Source organism: Lupinus angustifolius, chromosome LG07 (assembly GCF_001865875.1).
Source record: "Lupinus angustifolius cultivar Tanjil chromosome LG07, LupAngTanjil_v1.0, whole genome shotgun sequence".
Taxonomy (NCBI): Eukaryota; Viridiplantae; Streptophyta; class Magnoliopsida; order Fabales; family Fabaceae; genus Lupinus; species Lupinus angustifolius.
Genome location: NC_032015.1, coordinates 17,696,927 through 17,717,102, shown reverse-complemented (window position 1 = coordinate 17,717,102; position 20,176 = coordinate 17,696,927). Strand labels below are relative to the sequence as shown.

The 20,176-nt window shown below is 32.0% G+C and overlaps 3 protein-coding genes and 1 long non-coding RNA gene across 6 annotated transcripts in view; 3 read left to right on the top strand and 1 right to left on the bottom strand.

Annotated features, from left to right (window-relative positions):
• LOC109352548 overlaps positions 1-6,871 on the top strand; it is a 14,204-nt gene extending 7,333 nt beyond the window's left edge. The window contains exons 2-3 of the long non-coding RNA XR_002108368.1: positions 6,557-6,648; positions 6,852-6,871. This is a non-coding gene — a long non-coding RNA (uncharacterized LOC109352548). The remainder of the gene's footprint in view (positions 1-6,556; positions 6,649-6,851) is intronic.
• LOC109352546 (uncharacterized vacuolar membrane protein YML018C-like) lies at positions 121-3,517 on the top strand. The gene is made up of 4 exons (XM_019594584.1): positions 121-176; positions 252-972; positions 1,071-1,491; positions 3,170-3,517. The coding sequence occupies exons 2-4, from the start codon at positions 379-381 to the stop codon at positions 3,478-3,480; spliced, it is 1,326 nt and encodes a 441-aa protein (XP_019450129.1). The 5' UTR covers positions 121-176; positions 252-378; the 3' UTR covers positions 3,481-3,517.
• On the bottom strand, positions 4,025-7,648 carry LOC109352547 (desumoylating isopeptidase 1-like). 2 transcript variants are annotated; one of them, XM_019594585.1, is made up of 5 exons: positions 7,541-7,648; positions 6,298-6,378; positions 6,085-6,182; positions 5,064-5,380; positions 4,025-4,547 (listed from the first exon to the last, which is right to left on the bottom strand). In XM_019594585.1, the coding sequence occupies exons 2-5, from the start codon at positions 6,304-6,306 to the stop codon at positions 4,183-4,185; spliced, it is 789 nt and encodes a 262-aa protein (XP_019450130.1). In that variant the 5' UTR covers positions 6,307-6,378; positions 7,541-7,648; the 3' UTR covers positions 4,025-4,182. The 2 variants fall into 2 exon arrangements, with proteins under 2 accessions (XP_019450130.1, XP_019450131.1); XM_019594586.1 differs by lacking the exon at positions 7,541-7,648 and adding an exon at positions 7,453-7,473.
• Positions 15,537-20,176, top strand: part of LOC109352544 (callose synthase 7-like) — a 42,223-nt gene continuing 37,583 nt past the window's right edge. For both annotated transcript variants that reach the window (XR_002108367.1, XM_019594579.1), the window contains exons 1-9: positions 15,537-16,019; positions 17,609-17,709; positions 18,151-18,263; positions 18,350-18,434; positions 18,516-18,626; positions 18,773-18,934; positions 19,516-19,599; positions 19,685-19,776; positions 19,911-20,034. Coding sequence is in view for 1 of the 2 variants with exons in the window: in XM_019594579.1 (XP_019450124.1) it covers positions 15,809-16,019; positions 17,609-17,709; positions 18,151-18,263; positions 18,350-18,434; positions 18,516-18,626; positions 18,773-18,934; positions 19,516-19,599; positions 19,685-19,776; positions 19,911-20,034 (1,083 nt within the window). In the remaining variant the exon portion in view is untranslated. The remainder of the gene's footprint in view (positions 16,020-17,608; positions 17,710-18,150; positions 18,264-18,349; positions 18,435-18,515; positions 18,627-18,772; positions 18,935-19,515; positions 19,600-19,684; positions 19,777-19,910; positions 20,035-20,176) is intronic.

The window sequence follows — 20,176 nt, the reverse complement described above, 5'->3', positions numbered from 1 at the left end:
AACTCATCCAACGAAATAGGCTCAAATTCAGGACCCGGTCTGGCTCACCGGTTCGTCAACCCACCGTTCCGGTTTTTTCAATCTTCTTCAACGACCAATGATTGTTTTAACACTTAAATACAAGAATCTAACCTGTTTCTTCATCATAGTATGAACCATCATCATTTCTCATCCAGGTTCATCCTAATCCATTACCAAATTTCAATTTATTTTATTTTTTAATTAAATTTGACTTTTTTTGCTGCTTTCAGGTGATTTTTTGCTTGAATTGAGAGATGGGTATTCATAATTTTTCCATTAGAAAAGTTTTTGCTTTCTGGGTAATCTAGATTTTGATTTACACTTTTAGTCTTTGGAATTTTTTATTCACATATAAAAATGGGTTCTTCAAAAGATGTTAGTAGTAAAGCATGGAAATGGGGTGTGGGATTGTTTTATATATTTCTTGTAGCTACAATATGGATAGCTGCTAGCTTTGTAGTGCAATCTGTTGTTGATGCCGGTGTTTCGCCATTTCTTGTTACTTACATATGCAATTCATTGTTTGTGGTGTTGATCCCAATTGTTGAAATTGGGAGGTATTTTGAGGATTATCATGGGGGTTTATGGTTTCGGAGGAATGAGAATAAAATTGATCATAATTTGGAAGGGCTAAGGGAGTCAGAGCAGGCTGTCCTTCTTGAAAATAATGATGTTGGCATCAAAGCCGGTGAATCGTCGTCGGCTATTATGGAAGAGATTGATGATGATGTTGGTCGGAAAAGGATTGGTCTTTCTGAATTGTTGTTAACGGGAAAGGTGGTAGATGGGTTGTCTGATCAAGTTAATTCGATTGGAAATGTTGGTAATCAGCTGGATGAGAAGGGGCGTTGGACTCGGTGGAGAGTGGCCAAAGTTAGTCTATTGGTATGCCCGTTTTGGTTTTTCGCTCAACTCACTTTTAATCTGTCACTGAAGTATACTACAGTTACAGTAAGTATACACGGAATTTGGGTTGTACCTTTCGGATTTCAAGTTCTTTTTCCTCTGTTATTTCGCTTAAATTAGTTACTTTTTAATGTTGTATGCAGTCGAACACAATCTTAAGCAGTGCATCCAGTCTTTTTACATTCTTGGTCTCCCTAGCATTCTTGGGTGAGAGCTTTACTTGGTTAAAGCTGTTTGGTGTTCTTCTTTGCATGGGAGGATCGATAATTGTAAGTCTTGGTGATTCAGAAAATGGTTTAAGTACAGTTGCATCAAATCCTCTTCTCGGAGACATATTCGCACTTGTTTCAGCAGGGTTATATGCAATTTATATAACCCTTATTCGCAAGAATTTACCCGAGGATGATGGAAAGAGTGGTGAAGCCAGTATGGCTCAGTTTCTAGGATATCTTGGCCTTTTCAATATTTTGATTTTTCTTCCAGTTGCCCTCATACTTCATTTCACCACGGTGGAACCTTTTCATACACTTACATGGAGGCAATTTGGTCTCATTATTGGTAAAGGTTAGCATTCATCATTTTTAACTTTTTCTCTTGAATTTGAAAATTTGGTTAAGTTCTTCGCATGTTTTGCTGCAAAAACTGTTTTCTTCTATTCGCTATTCAAGGACATGCCTATTTTAACTTTACCAAATCCTCAAAACTTATATATATTTTTATCTAGGGTCATTTTATGTTCTACTAATAGCATATCAGATATACAACTATGCACATTCTTTCAGAAACTGTTCATTGTTTATATATGGCATAATTGCCTGTGCTGTCTATTGAAGTCTATATGATGTTGGAAATCGGTCTCTACAATCACAATCACAATCACATATATTATTAGTAGAAATCTGTAATCGTAGATATTGCAGCAAATCTAGTATATAAAGTTAGATTTCTGAATTACTTAATGTTGCAAAATTCTATATTTTAAAGGTAAGCAATTGTAGAAAAAGTTATATTATTTCCTTTTCGGGTAAAGAGAGTTTCTCCTAATATCTTTCCCGCCCTTTTTAGCTAAAAAGATTCTCCTAGCATTGGCCAATGTCAAATAGAGGATTCATCTTATTGGCCAAGACTTTGTTACTGACCCGAACTTCTTTCCCTTCCGCGCTTAAATCATTTTTGGCTATCGTGGGATGAATTGTTTCATATTGATTTATCATGCTAATAAAAGTGGATAGTTAATGCAATCATGAGAATAATTGTGGCGCATTAAATTATTATGCTTGAAAAATTGAGCACTAGTTTGTACTAGTTATAAAATCTCTTAATGCAAGAATTTAGAAAACAGTAAAGGGTGGCCTACTCCATAAGGTTCATGCCATCATCGGCTGAACCGAGATAGGAAACATTAGGAATGAACTAAGAAACCACCCACTTCTTTCCATTGTGCATAACTTTTGTTCTGTAAGTCCTAATTAGTTTTTTTCTCAAAAATGTTTTTTATTTGTTAGTATGAGTTATGATTTATTTAAGATTCTTGTAGCCGACATCACCTAGTAGGGTAAAAGCTTGGTTGTTGTTGTAGCTAGTTATTTAAGATATTGTAAGTCGCAACTCTCAAGTAATGTTCGACACTCGAGCACCAACATTAGCAGAATAGATATCTTACAAAATTCAACCCAGAGACTGAGTGGAATTTCCCTGAAATATAGTGGATATTAGAATTATTGAACTTAAAATGCAGAACTTTACATTATTTCATATTGTCATTATACTTATACTATTAGGTTCTTATTCGTGGTATCAAGGTTATCGATCTTCGTTACTAATAGCAGGTGATTAGTTTTCTTTTAATAGGAACCTTACTGCAATCACCATGTCTTCTGGTAGTAAAGAGAGCTTAATCTGTAAGGCAAGGTGTTTTTGTTACTTCCAGTCCCAGAACCATATTCAAGAGCTTTTTCACCAATATAGGGCGGCCTAGTCCACGAGGCTCCGACTTAGTAAGGTCCGGAGCAGGTAGATGTACACAGTTTTATCCCTGCAAACGAAGAGGCTATGTTTGCATCTTGAACTTAGAGGAGTTGTAAATTATTCTTAGATATAACCTTTATGTGTCACCCATAACTAGCAACTTTTCTTCCTTACATAAAAAACATTTTCTTGTGTTGAAAAATCTACTTTTATCATTCTACTATATTGGACTTGAACATTTGATAATATATGCATTGTTTCCTATGAAATCTAGGATTGCTTGATAATGTGCTAAGTGATTACTTATGGGCCAAGGCTGTTATTCTTACATCAACCACAGTAGCTACAGCTGGACTAACAATTCAGGTCCCATTGGCCGCCATCGTGGATACCGTGACTGGCAACGCTCCTCGACTGATGGATTACCTTGGAGCAGCGGCTGTCATGGTCGGTTTTGCCGGAATCAACATTCCTTATGATACTTTTAACAGATCAACAGAAGCTACAATGCAGTTGGAAAATGAGAACTTGAGTATAAGAAATGAAGAGACTACTTTACCAATAACACTAGATTCCTCTGCTTAGCATAGAATGTATATCTTACATTCATTACACTTTTATGGCAACTAATATAAATATTTTTTTTGTTATATACATGTGTTTTGTTTGTCTTATAAAAAATATATATTTTGTTTTTTTTTTAAAAATAAATTGTAAAATTAAAAATGATTTAACTATAATTATTTTTAAACACTTTTGAATTTTTTTGATAGATAAATGGTAGTATTTGTAGTGGATGAGACTTGAGTCTTTAATCTCCTCGTGACTCCATAGTTTTGAAGTTCTCAAAATACAAACAATAAATCAAAATTAAATTTTCAATCCAAAAGATTTTAATGTTCATGGAAACCATGGTTAACTTAAAAAGTTTAGTAATTTAATTACAAATAATTTTGAAGTATGGGATCTAGTTACACATTTTTAATCATCCTTTTAAAAATTTCTTTAACCTTATATTTATTATAAAGTGGGGACCACTTGAAGAAGTCCATCATAGCCATAAATTCTATAAATATTTAATAGTTTAGATCTACTCATATAATCATAACATATATATAATCATAAATAGATATTAAGTAAAATGAGTAATTCCACTTCCCAAATTCAATCCATAACAATTATAAATCAAAGTGATATTGCATAAGAGATCAATTGTCAAATATAACACCAATATTTGAACTTTTCCAATGAAACAAAGATGTTAAAGGCACAATAACATAACCATTGCTAACTCTGTGACACAGCAGCATGCCCATATTTTTGCATGACCCTTTTAGTAGCAAGGGCTGCAGCCTCGCTAGCCCGCATTGTCCCGGTTGCCATGATCGCGGTAAACTCTTTGATGATCTCGTCTTGAACCTTACCGCGTGCATCGCCAAGAGGATCTCCTGCAACAACGTTAGGTGAAGGCTTTTGTGGTTCTGCTCGTGTCTTCGAGTTGTCGGAATTTGTAGATGAGTTAGTACTGCCTGAAGCCTTCGCAGTTGTGGCTGGAGCAGTGTGTGAAGGAGCTGCTGTTGAAGGACTGAATTGTGGTACTTTTGGAACTCCACCGGATCTCATTGTTGCCTCCAAATTCTGTATCATGGGTACTGCAAAATCCGAAAATAAACGATGTCAAATTATGGTGAAACAAGGGCGTATTAACATTAAGATAAAAGCTTCTTAAATAGACATCAAAGATTGCACACTTGCAATGGAACATTAACAAACATTGTGGTCGAAACTTCACATATCATACAACTTTCGGATCGGAGAATCCACTAAAACAACAATATTACAGTTGGAAATAATATCAGAGACAAGTGGAGGACGCTACAAGAGAAAGTAATTGATATAGAAATGCAAAAATACATTAAAATCATTAGAACTCGAAAAGTTTCACATTCAGATGACAGTGCCTAAAAGTATTTCTCAATTCTCACTACCAATTAACATGACATTGGTTTATATACATGTGATAAACACTTCAAATAACTATTCTTTTCAATTGTTCTATCATAACAATATAGCACACTGAGAAAATATATCCATGTCTATAGAGAGGACAACACGGAACAATTTTGTATCTAAACTTTTGAAGAAAAGTGTCCTAGATGATAACTTACATACAAGAGCCCCCATGGGGCTGCTCATAACTTCATTAGGGAGATTTAGAATATATTCCGGGATAGTTGCTCCGATCAAAAATTGCGCAACCTCATTGCTGAAGTTGTTGCAATTGTGGGTGAGCAAACTATAAGCTTCAGCCGTGTACCATGGACTGATTTCCTGCAAATACATTTCAAAGACATCCTTCGGCACATGTGTGACACCTAATTCTACCACTTTCAGTGGAACTCCATATTGTGTTGTTCCCGCGGGACAATGTTGTATGCCTCCTCCAAAGTAATACTCATTACCGTAAACCACTATTCCTGTGTGCCTGAGGTGCAAACGAAGTATGAGAAATTATAACTTTACAACATGCCAGAAATAAAATAAGGCACAATATGATAATGCTAACAAAAAGTAATACCCAGTGATTAAAATTGTGGACCACATCACATGATGCGGCCGCAATATTGCGGTTGTGGTGACCGCCGCAACCACATCATACTGCAGTTGCAGTTTGACACCGAATCACAATGATGTGACCGCAACCGCACCGGGTTGCATTTGGATCGCATTAGACCGCATCGCTTTCAAAAATATTTTTTACTCACAAAATAATTCACACCACAGTTACAGAAACCGCAACCATGACCGCAACCGTAATTTAAAACACTGGTAATACCCATCGGTCGTCGCCATATCTATTTCTACACTAATTATACATCTCAGGTAACATAACACATCCACATATCCCATTCTAGCTAAGGATTTTTGTGGTTCCAGAGGATTCAGCTACAGGAGAGCCGAGAACAGAGAGCTCCCCCAGACCCTCCTCAATCTATGGTTAAAGAACTAATCACTTTCAGGATTCATAACTGCCCTTCCTAACAAATGTGACTCCCAAAAATCGAACATTTATTATTTTGGCCTACCCGAATATCCATTGGGGCCTTACACCACAAGACCAACGCCTTGGTATTATGGGATCAAATTGAGAACATGTTACTCTAACCAACAACAAATCAAAGCACTCACCATATACCCTCAATAGCTTTCCCCAGAAAACTCGTTGAAAGCTGTCGAGCAAGTCCTTGGCTCAAGTCATAAACATTTAGAGTTACCCTGTGACCTTCCTGCAATTAATTATAGTGATTATGAACTAACAATTACAAAATGTGAAGTACTAGCAGAGGATATTATATGGTACAGAATGAACCAAAACATTATGAACAACATTAGTCAACATACCTCTGCCATTATGTCAATATAAAATTAGTCAACCACTTAAGTACACTTAAAGAGGGATGTAAATACACCAATAGAAGGAACCTACAGAATCAACAATAAAGGCATTAGCTAATAAAGCTCAAACTATTAGATTTTTCATAGCAAGATCAAGCTACTAGTTAATTATGTATTGATAATAGAATCTGGACTATGTTTAGATGGAAGATAAACATCTAGGTGGAATAAGCAAGTAAAAACCATAGCAAAACTACGAGAAAAGTGTTAAGGTTCTATCTCAAAACCAATTGGTAATGAGAGGAGTAGTCTAACAAGTATTTAAACCATGCCTAAGAGAATGAGTCAGGCGATGTGGTAACATGCCCCCTCCATAAAAGCCCGTCAGACCGGGCGAATGTTATCTTTGACCCAGGACTAAAGTGTATCTTTTGGCCCATGAAAACCGAAAAAATAAGTCGGACTCTGGCTCTGAAATCATGTTAAGGTTCCATCTTAAAACCAAGTGGCAATGAGAGGAGTAGTCCAATAGTAATGCCTAAGAAAATGAGGCAATATAGGGATTTACTTCCCAACAAAAAGGCCTATCCAAACACCTCGATTCCTTGCACTTCCAATCTCACTTTCATCATCATAATCCTATATACCAACACACTTGCGTATTTGCAATTTAGTCCCTTTTTAAAATTATGTGTACAACACATACAATAATCGAGCAACAAAAGGACCAAAATGACACATACTTGTACAATTTAGGAACTAAATTCTAATAAAATTAAATTAAGGACTAAAGTTGCAAACATAGTACGATGTTAGGGATCAAACTACATAAATTATCCTCTTAAATGGGGTGAAACAAGGATAAAAGAGAAAAACCACATCCAAAATAACATTTTGCCAGAAATATCTGGAAGAACAATAAAACACATCTTTCTATACAAAACCATTAAAACAGAAATCCAATAATATCCACATAACATAACGAATATTTTCAGAGAAACCCCATATAAATCTCACAAAAGAATTTCACATTTTGAACCCAAAAAATCATACTTTTAACAAAATGGAACACGACCCAATTGAAAACCAAACCCAAAAATACAAACTTTCAAACATTTACATATGTAAACAAAAATTGGGCACCCCAAATTCAAAACCTACCCTGAGAAAAGAAGGTTTTCAATTATCAGAATCTACTGAAAGGGAAAACAAAAGAAACATTATATATTGAAAGAGGGAAGAGATTTACCTAAGAAGATGAAGGGGAAGGAACACAGAAGCAACGTTTGAAAACTAGAATGTCGGTTAAAACAAAGTCTTCAAATAGATGGTGATGTTATGATTAGTGTACTTTTCAATTTTCCATGTGTATCTATCACCTTCTAGAACCTACTTTTCACAACCCATTTATCTCCACGTGTTTTCTAAAATCTTATTGACTTTTTCTTCTTATTATTAGGGATTGTGAAATATGAACTATAGTGAAAATTTTAAGGCATGCGTTTAATTTTAGAAATAATTTTCTCATTTGTTATTTAATTTTAATTTTTTATTTATCATTATTATTATTAGCGTGTTGATAGACACTTTGTGTCTAGCGACCCGCATTTTTATTTTATGATATTAAGTATTAAATTTATATTTTTTATTTTAGATAATTAAAATGTTTTTTAATATATGTACTTCATGTTATAATTTTTGTATTTATTATAATATACAACTTAAAGTGATGTATTATTATAGTTATTTAGGGTTTTACTTTAGAAATAAAAAATATTAAAGGCAAAATAGGAAAATAAATCATGGTAGTAGTTATTTTAAGTTTTAGCTTTATATATAGTATAAATAAAAGTATAGATATAAATATTGTCTTTTTTAATTATAAAATTTACTTCATTTATCATTCTCAATCAATTTATATTTTGACAATGAATTTTATCGATCATCATTGATGTTGGCCAGATGTCATATTGATATTAATGTAAGTCAGATAGTAATGATTTCCTTATTAATATATTAATAATTTAATATTATCTTCATGAACATACTACTTTTACTAAGAAATAAAGTTCAATAATAACTATGGACCAAAAAAATTATAATAATTTTTTACAAAAGATATAAATTTTGGAGGGTTTATAAACTTTTACCTTCATCAAATTTTAATTTTTTAGATCGTTTTGAATATAATTATAAGACAAATGAGAGTAGGTTTTAAGAATCTCATCTCAGATCCAATCAAAATTAGGTTGGGTTTAATAAATGTTAAATGAAAATATAATGTTTAACATTTTAACCTTATTCTCATTCAAGTAGAATAAACTAAGAGTGGTTTGTATAGTTATAAAAAATGAACAAGTAATTTGTAGTTTTACCAAAACAATGTAGCTAAGATATGAGGATCCTGTTCATTCTTTTATTGAAACTCATGAAGATATTTCACATAAATACGATTTTAGAGTTGGATTTATAGGATGAAGAGCTTGTATAGAAGCAAATAATTATGTGATTGAATGTGTCATCTACAATTGTTTATAGGATTTAATATGTATATAATGACAATGTAAGAGTTTTTTTATACTGTCTATAAATCATTCATCATTGATTTGTTAATTATCATTGACATTCAAATAAAAGTAATATAAATCAATTGTGGATGATGAAGTGATTTTTTTAAGTCAAACTTTAATTTCCTATATAATTGGGGATTTTTTTATAAGTGACAAAATTTCAAGGATTTGTCTAATTTAGAAAGAAAAAAAAATGAAATAAGAAGGGGAATTTATTTGATTGGGGATTAGGAAAGAGAAAGAAAAAAGTGAAGGGTAGTAAATATAGAGAATAATATATCATGTAACACTTTTAATAATAATGTAATGTAGATTTGTGCTATAAAACTCGGCTCAAATCGACTAGTTTGATCGATTCAACCATAAATTAGATATCTGACCAGTCTGAGTTTTTCAGTTTTGCTTCAAATTTAGATTGATTCGATCGATTTACACCTAAAATCAAGTATTCAGATGATCGGACTAGTTGGACCGACTGAGTCAAACAAAATAATGTAGTTTTGAGATGAACACATTAGATACTTTTAATTTATTTGTAGTTATGTTTGTCAATTGATAACTTATGTTATAGCAAAAATATCATTGTTTAATTAAATTTTAAATGTATTGTATATTTTTGTTGAATTAAAGCATGACACATATGTTGTTTGACGTTGTTTTCAATTTGGTGTATATAATTATTAAATCATTTAAGCTAGTATCATGAATTTTTTAATTTTTTTAATGTAAGTCAAGTCGATCGATCCAACTATTAACTTGTTGGTCTACCCTATAATTCATTGACTCAATATCCTGACCGAGACATTGCTTAGCCCAAATTTAATAACACTCATTTAAATCGAATGTCATTCCTCTGCATATTTACCTAATGTAAAATATCCCCATATAAAGGCCACATAATAAAATTATATGATATTTATTTACTTATGTGGTTAACTCCAAGATCAAGATTTATTTTTAGCCCTTTAGTTTTAAGATTAGTTAAAATTGTACTTGTGCCATTGTAATATCTTGTTTTAATATTGGCATAAAAATATCTAGTAATATGAACCAGGATCTTCTGTCCTGAAATCTTCCCATTTCCATGTCTTAAGTCAATCATATCTTACTAAATCACATAAAAATGTTATGTTATATTTTTTTAATTTTTTTTTCTAGTATGTGTCAAATTTCTATTGGACTGGGACATAATGATACACAGAAAAGTGAGACAGCTAATCCCTTAATATGTCACACCGAGAATCAAAGATAAACGGAATCCGGTCAACTTAAAACAACACAAAATGATAAAGTGTGAGACTACAAAAAGTAACAGAATCATAAGAATAAGTGTAAATTTTAAAATGTTTTTAAATGTTTTTTTTTATAAATCAATAAGTTTACTATAATTTCACATTCTAATATTGGATTCTTTAGACAGGAATTCCAGATTGAATTATTATTGTTTTTTCCTCTTACAACAACTTCTATGATTTTAACTTTCTTTTCTTCACAAGGCTAAGCATAAAATATGAAAAAATTTATTAAATGAATGTAAAATTGATTTAATAGTAAAAATGCATAAGACACCAAAAATACTTGATATTCTTCAAATGACTAATAATAATGGAGGGTTCAAATTGATGTCAAACTTTCCCTCCAAACTTTAAATTGAACTAATTGATACAACAACAATCAAATATTAATCTCATAAGGCATGACCAAGTAAACGGATTGAATAACAACATAATGTTTTATCATAAATTATGTTTATTAACAAAATATTGATATCTAAATCTTTCTTAATTGTTTCGCTTATGTCTTTTCTTAATTTTTCTTTTCCTTTAGAAATTGTATTTACCTTTATTTGATACACTCTTCTTCATGAGACTTTTAAGTTCTAATAACCCCTCTATACATGTCCAAAATTGCCCAATGAGTAATTTTGCCATTTTTTTTATAACAGAATGTGCTCTTACTTTCTCTTTAATGTATTCATATCTAATTCTATAATGTATAGTGTGTCCACTTATCTAATACAATATTGTCATATCTGCTATATGAGATTTATTCTTTTATTGACATTTTGTTGTCCAACATTTAGTTCCATATAACGTTGTGAGTCTTATAGTTGTAGGGCAAAACCTTCCTTTAAGCTTGAGTGACACATTTCTATATATATGACACCTAAATCACTCTTCCATTTCACCCAACCACTTGAATCTCATGGTTTACATCTTATAGTATGTTATGATTCAAATATTTACCTCGATACTAAGGTTTGTCCACCTCTGGCTAAACTTACACTCCATATACCTTGTCTTGCTTCAACTTATATAAAACTTAAGTACTTCTAAAGTTTGTCTTCATATTTTTAGCTTCTCATTTAATTCATCTCCCGAGCCTCCTATTTGTACAATATTATCTACATATAACATCCAATTATTCCCTCCATTAATTCATAATATAAACTCATGAGCTTAATCTTCTATAGCTTGTACAATTTTGTATGTTGCTCTTGTTCTTGTAAATAAAGATTAACATGTTTCTCTTTCACTTGTCTGACATCTTTTTAGAACTCAATGTCTTACTAAACAACTTTATGAGTTAACTATTGTTCCTCTATCCTATAACCTCCCGGCCCTAAACAGGTAGTTATCTGGTCCAACCACTGTGTCATTCTCCACTCTTTTCAAAGCTTCTTTCACATCCAACTCTAAAATTCAGGTCATTTCCATATTTGATTCCCTTATACCATAACTCAATAACAATCTTCAAATCCTCTAGTTTCCTTCCTTACATGTCCATTAAGCCCTTATTAGGAAAAGATCTCCTCTTAAAGGTATTAGTTGGACTTCACATTCTAAAAGCTCCCAAAATTTTATCTTGATGTTCCTCTAACCTCACGTGAGACGCATAAGCATTAATAACATCAAATGTGTTTTCTTTTGTTACAAACTTTAAGGATATGATCATATCATTTATTCGTTTTACATCCATCACGTCCCATTTTTATTTCTTATCTATAATTATAACACTCTGTTTCTCGATCTTCTCTTAATGGTGTACCAAACCAAAACTTGTAACGTTTAACTCCATTGCATTTTTTAAGTAGTTTCTTATAAACACTTAAAATTGATTCTCATTGTAATTATCACATCTACTATTTTCATTGATTTACATGTGAGAATGCATTCCATATTCGAGTTCGTATCCTGGACCACTGAGCTAGCTTCTTTATCTGCACCTATTCATGTAAGTACGAGATCCTTCCTTATTTTTCACCACATCTAGATGGCGATTCAATGACCCTTTTGGCACTATACTCGGCAATATAAAACATTTCTCATAGACTATATTTTAGTATTAGTTAACCCCATATCATATCATAGATATTTTACTTTACATTCTTGATTTCACAAAAGTGAGTGTCTAAATAGAAATTCAGAGAGTGAACAACTTTTCTCAGTTTGTCAGTTTGTGCAGTGCTTGCTTTTTATGACACACGTTATGTTGCTATATGTACATCTAGTGCAACTATGGTCTATATCTTTATTATTATTTGAAGATCGTAAAATCTATATATTGTTAGTGTAAAAATTTATACATATGCACTTTATTATTCATCATTCAATTGAATTAATTTTTTAGAAAAGTTAACAATAATTAAATATTAATAATAAATTATATCATGATAGTATATAAAACTCATGCACTATCAGTGCATACGTGTTTTTCTCTTACTTGAACTGTGAATTCATATTTCCTCTGTCCATAATTATATGTCACATTTTTCAAATTGTAGGTTAAAAAAATTAATCAAAATAGTTACGACCATCAAATTCATAAAAAAATATGTAAACATCTAAAAATACCCATCCATTCATTGTTATAGAGAAATGAAAAGTTTATTGACATATATAATATAATTATCAGGAAAATATATTTGATGTTAGTTATTTAAAACTAGTTATAAAGATAGAAATAGTAATTGTTAATGACAAAATTGTCATAATAATAATAGCTTATAGATTATGATTGGTATATGATAATTGTCATGCATCTACTCACATATTCATAAACTTATTTTTAATAAATAAATTTTATATCATAATTTGTATAGATTTTATTATTACTAGCGTGTTCAACCCACTTTCCTATTGTTTGTAATGTGTATTCTACATATTAAGTTGTATTATATATTGTAATTTGCACTTGAATATATATTCGTTTGAAGTAATTGTTTAATCTTAAAGAAAAGATGCATATACAATTGTGTTCATCAAGAATAGAGTCTTGATATCTTCACTTAATTTTATTTTCTAGCGTGTTGACAGGTATTACTGTGTGTGTCAACCCGCTTTCATATTGTTTGTAACATGTAGTCTGGAAGTTTTAAATGTCAAATATTCACATACTATTTACTCAATTGCATACATTGTGACCAATGCAATATATTTCATGCATTCCTATTTTTTAATTTAATGGATATATATTGTGACCAATGCAATAGATTTACTCAATAGATTTTAATTAATTAGATAAAAAATCACTTTTATACGTAGAATACACATTACAAATGATATGAAATCGGGTTGACAGATCCGGTAGTGCCTGTTAGCATGCTAGAAAATAAAATTAAGTAAAGATATCAAAAGACTCTATTCTTGATGAACACAATTGTATATGCATCCTTTCTTTAAGATTGAACAATTACCTTAAATGAATATATATTCAACTGCAAATTACAATATATAATACAACTTAATATGTAGAATACATACACATTACAAACAATAGGAAAGCGGGTTGACATGCACTACTCTGCCTCTCAACACGCTAGTAAAGATAAAATTAGAAGTTATGAAATATGAAATAAATGTTTATTGATATAAGTATATATAAATATGAAATTAGAAGTTATAAATAAAATTAGAAAGTTATAAAATATGAAATAAATGTTTAGTAATATAAGTATATATAAAGATGAAATTAGAAGTTATAAAATAAAATTAGAAGTTATAAAATATGAAATAAATGTTTATTGATATAAGTATATATAAATATGAAATTAGAAGTTATAAATAAAATTAGAAAGTTATAAAATATGAAATAAATGTTTAGTAGTATAAGTATATATAGATGAAAATATATCTTATACAATAAAATTAGAAGTTATAAAATATGAAATAGGAAAATCCAAAATAATTTCATAGGTTATTTTTTCCTTTATTAAGTAGTATAAATATGCAACTTATAGTTAATATATTTGAGGTGGTTATATAGGATTATATGGTTTTTTTAAATTAAAATTTTGAAGGGCAAAATAGGAATATAGAAATTATGCCATGGTGGTGGTTACACCATGTTTTGGCTTTATATATAGATATAGATAGATATAGAAGTATAGAAGTATAGATTTAGTAACTATGTTGACAAATTTATTGTATATGATGTTATTCATATAGTACTTATATTTCCTATAACGTATATAGTTAAATTTAAAAATTTGTTAAAATATCATCTAATATTTTTCATTAAGCTAAATCTTAGTAAGCTTTAAGTTTATTACATATAATTTATTGGGAATAATCAAATGATCATTTTTGTTTCACAAAAATCGCTGCAAATATGGTACAAATTACAAAATTTCTAGATAGAATTACTATTGGAATGATTATCGATGATAAAAGCAACCACTACTAATATAATTTATCCAAGATTCAAATTATGCACTGAACCGCAACTCAATCACACCAGCCTGTATTTGGGCTATATTAAACCACATCGAATTCAAAAGTATTTTTTAATTACGAAACAATTCAGATAACAGTGACGGCTAATCGTATCAAAATGACCACAATAATCACAATTGCATAACTATAATTATTACCGCAATTACGATAGCACCATAATTTAAATCACTGAATTCATGACTAGGTAAAGGGAGAGAAATCACTCGTATAATCACCGCCACAATGATTATGGATGAAGAAGAAAAGATTTGAACATAACTCATCAAAAAGAAAAAAATGGGAACAAAACATAATTATACAATCACCATTAAAATAATCATTCGTATGAATATTACCACATATTTACTAACTAAGGAAGAAAATAAATTTATGTATTCAAACATTTTGATATTTGTTTATTTGAATAATTGTTGAGTATAATACAAAAATTTGCGAGATTGGGAAAGAACGAATGAATTCTAATGAAGATTTGACATTATTGACCAGTATTCCAAACCTTGCCGCAATATTGCATTCCACCGTAATTATGGTGTGATTCCGAATCACACAGATGCGGCTGTATGAGGTCGCAACGTAACCGCATTGGCTGCAAGGCAATCACATCGGACCACTTTTGGACCGCATCAGACCGAATCACCACGCTGCATTGAATTCAAAAATAATTTTTTATTCACAAAATAATTCACACAAAAAAGGGTGTAATCTGCTTGCAACAACAACAATTGCATGAATCATAATCATTACCGCAACCACACTTTAAAACAAATAATATGATAAGATAAACAAACAAAGAGGTGCTCCTATGGACGGGACAAGACAATGATTATCAGCACTCGCACAATGTCGGGAAGTGGTGATTGATGACTAACATCATCATTCCCCCATTAACATAAAGAACAAAAGCAACATGTTTGTGTTACTCTTCTTCTTCTTTCCTTTCTTTATCATCAAAAGCAAAAGTGCATTCAACACTCATCCTTTCTTTTTTCATTACTCTATTCTTTTCCTTACTTTCTCACCAATTCCAAAACCTCTTACTCAATCAAAGTATCAATCTTTTTATCCCCCCAATACCAGAAACACAAAAAAAAACATGACAAGTTTAGTATCCCCAACTCTTCACTCAAACCCAATCATCATCACTAACTATGTTTCATTCTATGTGAACAATAAAAATATCATTTTTCTTCATTGGGCAAGATCATTTTGTTCATGGCTAGTAGTAGTGGCACAAAGGGTCCATCTGGGGTGCCTAGACCACCATCAAGAAGGTTTACAAGAGCACCAACAAGGAATGTTGAGTTGCTTAATGAGGAAGGTGGTGTTGATAGTGAAATTGTTCCTTCTTCACTTGCTGTTATTGTTCCAATTCTTAGAGCAGCTGTTGAGATTGAAGAGGAGAATAGAAGAGTTGCATATCTTTGTTAGTATCTTTCTCTCTCTTTATTCATCATTGCAATTACTATTTACTCTTTTTAGTTTGCAACAAGTAGGTATGTTCATCATTATAATCTTTGATTTTGAATAAACTCTTTTAGTTTTAAATCTGTTGGGAAGTAAGTCCATGTCGACTCGCTTCATGGTTTAAATAGAACCTTAATATGCTATCGACCGACTTTTATCTGGTGGCCGGAAGATGTCCTTAGTCATTGGTAAAAAGAAGTTAACCATTCGCCTTGTTGTATATGATTTGGTTCATTGGAAGTAAGTCTCACATTGCTTGTCTCATTCTCCTAGGCATGATTTAAACACATGCCGAGTTACTCCCCTCATTAACAAAGTCAATGATAAGGATTTGACTGAGATCATTGTTCCTGTACCATGTAATAATTTTTCGTCCTTACGAGTGCAGAGGACAACTTTGTCTTTTTCCTCCTTTGTTAAGTATTCCAGTTAAGGTAGCTGACAAAAAGAACTACAGAGGCTTCGATGTCTACAAAAATTGCTCTAGTGGCTAAGTGTTTTTCCATATAGCCCTACCCTTTAATATGGTCTACAATAAATTGGGGTTGGTCACTGCTTGTCTGCTCCCTTATCTCAGCTATGGTTTGTGCTACTGCCACTCATCGACGCTTCTAACTCGGCCATGTTATTCCCACCAATAATCAAACAACAAAACAAGGTCCAATGATTTCCGGTAAATAAGATTAGAGAAATATCAAAGTTCTCATAAATACACAAACTACCCTGGTAACGACGAAAGTGGTGGTGCAATAAGAAGTCTTCATATGATGTCATGAATCATGTCTGCCAGAGGCTTTAGCTTCTATGTGAAGAAATATGAATGTTTTTATTTTATCTAATTTATGATTTACATTACTTTCACCTTTTCTGATCTCTGTTACTCTTGATTAGAAAAATATTCTCTCTGAATGTACATAAGGATATTCTGCTAAATTATTAGTCATTTTTGTTTTAAGTGTAAAGCTACAAATACTTCGCCAAAATACTTAACATATGTTTCCTTCAAGCATCATCCAGATTTTTATGCTATGCAAATTGCGGTTTTTGTTTGTGAAAGATGATGGCCATAGTTGCTAGCACTTGTTTAACTCGTGGTTTAGTCCAACTACGGAACCTTGATTCCTAAAAAAATAACACATCCTTAGAGACAGACTTCAAGGTCTCGGCTTTGGAAGCAGACTAACCAGTTTGTATTGAGTTGGAGAAGCAACTCTGATCATCACTGAGCTCCTTCTCCAATGAGGGATATAAAGCTTCAGTCATTCTAAACAGTGGCCAGAATAGAATACCACAAAATGATATGAGAAACAAAATAAATATTACTCAATATATCTGAAAGCAATCATCGTAAAGTATCATATCGAAACCAGATCTGATTGCAGAATTGTTACTCTGGCAGCAAACACAAGTTCCTAGTGAAGTCAACATTTAAAACAGAGAAAAAAGAATAAAATGGAAGCGTTCTTTCGGCCTGTCAAAAGTGTTTTTTAACTTATATTTTCCGAAGAGTATATGATATCAATGAGTTTTATTTCTTTGTTTAATCAGGTCGTTTCCATGCATTTGAGAAGGCTCATACGATGGATCCAACATCAAGTGGGCGTGGTGTTCGCCAGTTCAAGACCTACCTTTTGCACAAACTTGAAAAGGTAAACTAGCTAATTTTTATTTCTCGCCATTCTTTTAGTTGTTGAAGGTGGTATATTCTTGCTTCTCACTGGTTCTATGAGCTTGTAATGGTGTGTGTCCTGTAGATTCATAACTTTTGATTTTATTTGCAGCCTTATATTATTTTCTATTTTTATTTTAATAAAAATATTTCTTTTATAAAACGGGGTGACTTAGGGCACGAGGCTCTCACCTCGTGGGTCTGGGGAGGGTAGATGTAGGCAACTTACCCTCACAAGCGAAGAGGCTGTTTGTAGGAAAAGTATTTCATTGATCGGGAAAAATATTCACATTAAACAGCAATTATTTTGGAACTGTAGATTGATCATTTATAAATCAGAACTACTGTAATTTCCTAGTTTCTACTTAAATAAAACCGTAGCAGTAATATTAAATATTTGTAAAAAAATCCGTGGATGCAGGAAGGGGAGCTTACAGAAAAACTGACTGATAAAAGTGATGTTAGGGAGCTGCAGACCTATTACCAATCATTCTATGAGCAAAGAATCCGGGATGGAGAATTTACCAAAAAACCGTGAGGCTTAATCTTAAACTTCTATGCTCGCGAGTTTTGCGAGTCATGCGATTTACCCTGTCTAACTCTTCTGATATTGCTTGAAGGGAGGAGATGGCTAAGAATCTTCAGATTGCCACTGTATTGTATGAAGTGCTGAAGGCTATGGTACCGAAAAATATTGACGAGAAGGTTTGTTTTGCTTGATTAGATTACCATGAACACTTATAATAATAATAGAGAAGCAGACTGAGGATGTTGTTTTATTACCAGATAGAAAAATACGCTGCTGATGTTGAGAATAAAAGGGGCCAATATGAACACTATAACATCCTGCCATTATATGATATTGGTGTTAAACCAGCAATCATGGAACTTCCTGAGGTTTGTTGTTTGTATATCTGGAGATACATGTATAGTTAGTTTTTCTTCTGCCGATGATATAAACTTTTCGAAGTTGTCATATATAACATAAATCTTCCTCAAATTTAATTTTTTTATCTTCTTGTTTCTTTTCCTTGCAATTATAGATTAAAGCAGCACTTAATGCTTTACGTAAGGTGGATAATCTTCCAATGCCCATAATTCGTTCAAGTCTCGGTACCTCTAATGGTGGTTCTGCAACTCCTAAGGAGAGGGTTAAAAATGTAAATGATATACTTGATTGGCTTTCCTCAGTTTTCGGGTTTCAGGTAATGAATGCTGTTTTCTTGCAGTTACCTACTTTCACTTCGATTGGAAGTTGTTTTGGTTACAATGTTGAGAACTTGGTAGGACTCATGCATATTATTAAACCATTGGAAGTAGCTTCTAGGTTTCAGATGATGATGTGGTGTTTGAAGTGATGTAGAACAGAATAACTCGGGGAAAAGTTCCTCTAATGTTCAGCTTGCACTTTAGAGTCTAATGTAAATGAATACAGACAAATTATGATGTCGATTCATTGATTGAGTATAATGATTTCAACCATTCATCATATTCAATGGTCTAGATTGATGCACATTAAACAAAATGTACATTAGAGGAGCCCAACCCAAAAATCGGAGTGTTCCTAAGCTGCAAACAGTACCTTCAAATTAGGTTGAAATTTGCGAAGGATTATGGTTTGTAGTGTTTTAGTTGATTTATCTTTTTTGTTCGAAGGTGTGAATTTGAATCTCTAGTTTGAATCTAAGTTATACTTGTCAACTTTTGTTGCTATATACTTTTTTGTCATGCACGTTTTTCTGGTGAATCATCTGATTAACGTTTTCATCTATTTCTTGATACGAAGAAAGGGAATGTGGCAAATCAAAGGGAGCACCTTATATTATTACTTGCTAATATAAATATAAGGAATAAAGCCGAATCTTCCGAGGTGAATTATTATTCCTTGCAAATACCTTTCTAGTTTCTTCCATATGTAATGGCTATAATTTTCAAAAATACCTTTCTTGTTGCAGCTCGATGAAGAAACTGTAGAAAAATTGATGGCTATAATTTTCAAAAATTATGACTCATGGTGTCATTACGTGCGTTGTAAATCCTATCTTAGGTAATTGAATGCTTTACTGTGAGATAATAAAAAACTTGGATATGTATCTGAAGTTACACTTCATATGCTGTTTATGTAAAATAGAAAGTGCAGTGTAATTAATTTTGGTGTATGCAAATTTTTGCACTTCACAGATTTCCGGAAGAACGTAACAAACAACAGTTACAGCTGATTTACATTGCACTTTATCTTCTAATATGGGGAGAAGCTTCAAATATCCGCTTTATGCCTGAATGTCTTTGCTATATTTTTCACAATGTGAGTTTTCTCGAACTTTTTATCAGTTTCATTCTTATGCCGCAACTGTAGTCTACAACCTTAAACCGATTCACTGATGAGTAAAGAGCCATTTTATAATGAGTCAGGTAACCCGACACATAAGCTACCGCTATTTCGGGAT

What these genes read in the sequence shown, in the direction of transcription:
- LOC109352546 (XM_019594584.1), top strand. Translation starts at nt 379, where the DNA reads ATGGGTTCTTCAAAAGATGTTAGTAGTAAAGCATGGAAATGGGGTGTG. An exon ending in TGAAGTATACTACAGTTACA is followed by an intron (nt 973 to 1,070) that starts GTAAGTATACAC and finishes TGTTGTATGCAG; the next exon opens with TCGAACACAATCTTAAGCAG. An exon ending in TGGTCTCATTATTGGTAAAG is followed by an intron (nt 1,492 to 3,169) that starts GTTAGCATTCAT and finishes TATGAAATCTAG; the next exon opens with GATTGCTTGATAATGTGCTA.
- LOC109352547 (XM_019594585.1), bottom strand. An exon ending in AAAGCTATTGAGGGTATATG is followed by an intron (nt 5,381 to 6,084) that starts GTGAGTGCTTTG and finishes TTTGCACCTCAG; the next exon opens with GCACACAGGAATAGTGGTTT. An exon ending in CCCCATGGGGGCTCTTGTAT is followed by an intron (nt 4,548 to 5,063) that starts GTAAGTTATCAT and finishes CGGATTTTGCAG; the next exon opens with TACCCATGATACAGAATTTG.